The following is a 5,619-nucleotide window of genomic DNA, read 5'->3' on the forward strand; positions in this document are numbered from 1 at the left end:
AATTGAAGTAAGCCAATACAGATCTAGAATTCAGGCTCCCTCTAGCCACTTTTCCCATATTGATAAACACATGAATAGTGCATTAAAAAGGTTGGCATTTCCACCATTGTGTTCATAAATTTAATACGCAACAGGCCCTATTTATTAACGTCTGCTACCAGTACGATGGATAAAAGTACAATACATTAAAAGTACATTATTAATGAAGATATAAAGAATGCATTTGTTTTCAAGCATTTTTAGACTTACTGTTCATAGTAAAAGTAGTTTATCACAGGATTAATAGCAAAACTATTAGCTAGTTATACATTTATTCTTATTACATTCATTTATTATATAATCTATATTGTTACTTTCGCCCCTTTTTTTTTTTTTTTTTAGTATTTATTTTTACATTTACAGGGTGTGGGTGTCTAGGATGTTGCTGCCACTTTCTAGGAAGAGGTGTAACCTGTGACTGAAATCTCATGCTGCTTTGCGCTCCTTTGACAGAATGGTGAATGTAGCGTTAAACAGTCTTCATCCGTTATGTAAGATGTTGAGTGTGTATACATATTCTATTTTACATCAGGACCAGGTGGACGATCAGCTGGGAATCTGAAAGCTGCTGACACCAGGAGATGTGGTACTGGGGACCAGATGAATGTAGAGCACATATGGCAATAGGAGGGAGAGGAGAGGAGGCTGAAATATGTGAGGCACTCTACTGTTACTGTTTGGGTCTACCTGAATTCATAAAAGGGTAGAAATGCTGGACATACCCTTTAACACTCGATTGTCACACAAAGTTTATGTTTGCTTCTCATCACTTCCAGAGGGACCAAAGTGTAAATTGGATGAGCCAATGGCACTTTCAAACTATGTTACCAAGTACTGTCAGTCATTAAATAAAAAAAAAATGTATATAAAAAGTGCAAACAATGGAAAATTCACTTATGGAGAAGACAATTCCTGAAACCAACGCAATGCTAGAAAGTGTAAAATGCGTCTGGCCTACGAAGTGAGCACATCATCCTTGGTGCTGAAAGGGTTACCACAAAGAGCGGATGAAAGGAGAGCTGTGTATAGTAGTTAAGTGTCACATTTTCTCTCAGGGCATCCTGCAGTGTGAACTACTTTAATAAAACACCATGAATGATACTGAGCAATTCAAGACTAGTATTAGTGGAAGTGGGATGGGGAAGTAAGCAGTACAGAATGTCTGTCTAACTCACACATTTGCATATCTTATGTCATCCAAATAATTAAATATTTTCTGCACAAGCTTACATGATGACAGATTGTAAAATTAATTTTGATAGCTCGATCTATGAAGATGATCATGTGGGAGATATGTGCCGGTACACAACATGGATGAAAGGTGTCAAAAGCATTGTTTACATGTTTATCCTGCAATTTAACGTGAAGCAATCAAAATATACCTTATATAATTAAACTTTACTAGTAACAAAATGCATCATTTTAAATTAAATGTAATGATTTATTATGATACTTTCTTCTACCTTAGAAATTTTTACAATGTGCCGGTGTCATGGTTTGTAGCATCATCAATAAAGATATTTATTCTTCTACGTATTGAGCCAGAGTTAAAACTTTGAAGTGGCTCTACCACTATAAAGTACTCCCAAATTATAGTCATAGTCATCTGACCCACACACTAAAATCTCCTTCATCACAAAACATCTAAACGTGAAACGAGCTTCAGGTACCCATACACTGGCAGATTCAATAGACTGATCAGATCAATTTCCAGTTTGGCCACAAACGTACAGCCAACCTGGACAAAGCAAGCGGATTGGATTTTATGGGGTCCAAATTCTAACATCAGCCAATGACCACACACTGTCAAATCGCTTATCGACCAACCACATGGTTGGGCTCGTTGATCCTTTTGGAGTAGCACAAGAAATTATGAAAATCCAATCTGTTCTCTGAATAATGGCATATAAACAGGTAGAGGTTTGTCACAGCTTTTGCAAGCTGGCAACATTAGCTGAACATCTGTATCCATTATAAATAAGTAGCCTAACTGAGGGCCTATTTAGCTACATGTTTTCCTCTTGGTCTCTGGCTCTCTATTCTACCCACGGCCCAGCGCAAGAGCTGCTAAAGATATAATCTTAGAGTGACACCAAAAGCAATATCCAAAACAATGTTTTTTTTTGTAGTTAAATAAGTTACAACTTTCACTTGCTATTCATTTTGTTAAAAACAAACAAGTTTTGAGGACTATTTTCCTTTTAAGAGCATGATAAAGATGCTTAAACAAGGGTAGTATGTTACTTAAGGCAACAAAATAAAATGAGTGCTGTACGTCTTATAAATTGGCATGTGGATAATAGAATGCCAACTACTACAGCTTGGTAATGTCATCAAGATAGAAAGCTATGCCACTCCAGTAGGATCCCAGCAGTACCTCTTCTCTGTGCCATCCCCATTCAGATCCTCAGCTTCACTGTTAGTCAGTTCCAAGTCCCACACCCTAAAATTCTCTGTTATTCTCTCAGGTGCAGAGGCTTTGGGAATAACACCCACACCTTGCCGGAGCGCCCACTTAAGCAATATCTGGGAAGGTGTGCACCCATAGACGTTTGCAACTTTTTTCACTTCCTCCTTTTCCAAAAGGTCCCCGCATCCCAGGGAGGAGTAGGCTTGCAGGTGGATCCCATTACGTTTACACCAGCTGAGAAGGGCCGCTTGTGGGAGCAATGGATGAAACTCCACCTGTAGCACTGCAGGTGGTACACGGCATGATCCTAGCAGCTGTGACAGATGAGTCTCAGTATAGTTAGACACCCCCAGTGCCTTAATAGTGCCAGACTGATACAGGTCCTCCATGGCTTTCCAGCTTTCTTCTCTAGCGGCTCTGTTACGGGAATCATCACTCCGCCAGCCCTGCTTCCCTGGCCAATGAATCAAGTAGAGGTCAAAGTAGTCACATCCCAATTCAGTCAAGCTTCTCAAACAAGCTTTACCTGCCCCCTCGCCAAGATCAGCAGGTGATAACTTGCTGGTAATGAAGATATCAGAGCGCCTTAACCCATATTTAGGTAAAAGCTGGTGTAAAGCCTGACCCAGATCGCCCTCATTGCGATACACAGAGGCAGTGTCAAATGAACGGTAGCCACATTCCAATGCAGCATCTACAGCACGAGTCAGGTTTTCTAGTCCTTTCAAGCGAAATGTACCCAGACCAAGGAGGGGCATGGTCACACCATTGTTAAGAGTCACAGTTTGCTGTAGGACTGCAGAGAGAGAGAGTTAGAGTTAGTTACTGCTAAACATCTACTGGTCCTGATGCTTTACTTTGAGTTCTTGGTCCAATCAAATACATGTAATTATCAGTATTACATAACAAATGATGATCTATATGGAGCTATTTCTCCTGCATTTATGCAATACAGTTAGAGCGCAGAGATAGACTAAAGAGCCTTCAAAGGCCACTAAACTCCCAAATTTTAACATTCAGATTATTCTAGTATGTTCTTTTTTAGTTCACATTCTTAACATGTTCTATTAATAACTGGCTGGTTATTTGTTTTCTAGAGCTCAACCCTTTGATGATTAATTACATATATTATTCCATAGTCAAAGATTAAAAGTAATAATCATCATCCTCCCAATTGGGGATATGGCCATGCAAATAAAACATGAACGTATGGTTTTATTCATATTCGATGGCAAGTTCTCTGAGCATGCAATACGGTTACAGTGGGAACCAATAAATAAACTTTACAAAGCACCTCATGCTTATAAAATATTAATAGTTGTAAAATAAAATGTATTGTGATCCTTTAGGCCAGTTATGAGCAGGAACTAGTTAAAGTGCCACATGTAGTTCCCCAGGGCAGAGTAATTTCCCCACTTTAATTCTTTAACTAACAACTCTGATGGACATTCACCCTGAGTTTGATATGTACCCCACAGGGATCAATCATTCCTATTCCAAGTAATGTGTATTTTGCCATCAGCAAGCTGCAGCTCAGTTTTGTACAAAGACAAACCATTCTTACTCCATAACATCTGCATCAGACAAATGTCCCCATACCTGGGCTACATCACCAAAGGGAGAACACAAGCACACAACAATCAGTGGTAACATTTGGACTCCCACCAAAAAGAGTTTTAAAAAGACATGGAACAAGGCACAAGCAGTGTTCATACAGGACATGTAACTGCAGCCCCAGTAACCTGATGCCTGTGTACACTAAGTTACTCAGAGGTATGAGGCTGTGGATACAATGGTCACCATGTAGTACTGAACTATACCTAGTACATCAGTAACCACATCCCGTGCACCGGGCACCGGGCACCGGGCACCGGGCACCGGGCACCGGGCACCGACCACACGCTCCCATACCCTGCCTTACCTCCGTGCTGCTCCATCTCTCCTCCTGACCACTAAACTTGAGATAGTCACATGAGCCGGCTGAAGTGCAAAGCCCCGCCTCCATTGCCGCTGACATGACCTCTGACCAATAGGGATTGAGGTAATAGCATTTAAGTCCGCCTCTGGGTGGGGCTATGACGTATATTGTTAACCCTTTGTGCTCAGGTCTGTGCCGCGCGATAGATCGAATTACAATGATCTGTGCAGCCCAGCAAGGCGGCTGTCTGTCAAAGATATATATATATATATATACATTATATATATATATATATATATATATATATATATATATATATACACATATATATATATATATATACATATATATATATATATATATATATACATATATATATATATATATATATATATATATATACATATATATATATATACATATACATATATATACATATATATATATATACATATACATATATATATATACATATATATATATATATATATATATATATATATATATACATATATATATATATATATACATATACATATATATATATATATATACATATATATATATATATATATATATATATACATATACATATATATACATATATATACATATATATATATATACATATATATATATATAGTGTGTGACGGGTGGGCCCCTTCACCCCCGGCCACAGTTTGCCAGTCACTGTGGATGACAGGAACAAAATTTAAAAAAAAAATTGTCATGAGAAGTTCATTTTGTTTAGCAAGACAAATATGAGTTTGTTTTAATACTATATTGAATACAATATGTATATATGAAAAATACACTTCCATGATACCATTATTTTAATTTTAATTATAAAGCGCCACTATATTACACGTCAAAGTGCATTGAGCCAATCTTACAATCAAATTCTGTACAATGGCATGAAGAAAAAGGTAAAGATGGCACTGCATACAAGAATTTACAATCTAAGGGGCATATTCAATTAGCTTTTGGATTCGCGGTAACGCGCGTTGCCGCGAAAAGTGGGCGTTCTTGCGGGTATTACGGTACCGCATTAACGCGGATTTTCGTTCGCAACCCTATGGGCGGCGAACGAAAATCCATGTTATTGCGGTACCGTGTATTACGTTTCGCGGCTGTTCCGGCGCGTTACCGCAAATCCAAAAGCTAATTGAATATGCCCCTAAGACTGGGTACACACTAGAGGGATTTCAGTCAATTATCTGGCCAATCACATGAGAAATGACTGTTGGCCAGA

General features: G+C 38.3%; 1 protein-coding gene across 1 annotated transcript; it reads right to left on the reverse strand.

Annotated features, from left to right (window-relative positions):
* Positions 1 to 669: 669 nt before the first annotated feature.
* Positions 670 to 4,447, reverse strand: LOC142103585 (putative oxidoreductase YtbE). The gene is made up of 2 exons (XM_075187660.1): positions 4,371 to 4,447; positions 670 to 3,245 (listed from the first exon to the last, which is right to left on the reverse strand). The coding sequence occupies exons 1-2, from the start codon at positions 4,384 to 4,386 to the stop codon at positions 2,386 to 2,388; spliced, it is 876 nt and encodes a 291-aa protein (XP_075043761.1). The 5' UTR covers positions 4,387 to 4,447; the 3' UTR covers positions 670 to 2,385.
* Between the last annotated feature and the right edge of the window lie 1,172 nt (positions 4,448 to 5,619).

This window comes from Mixophyes fleayi, chromosome 10 (assembly GCF_038048845.1).
Source record: "Mixophyes fleayi isolate aMixFle1 chromosome 10, aMixFle1.hap1, whole genome shotgun sequence".
Lineage (NCBI taxonomy): Eukaryota > Metazoa > Chordata > Amphibia > Anura > Limnodynastidae > Mixophyes > Mixophyes fleayi.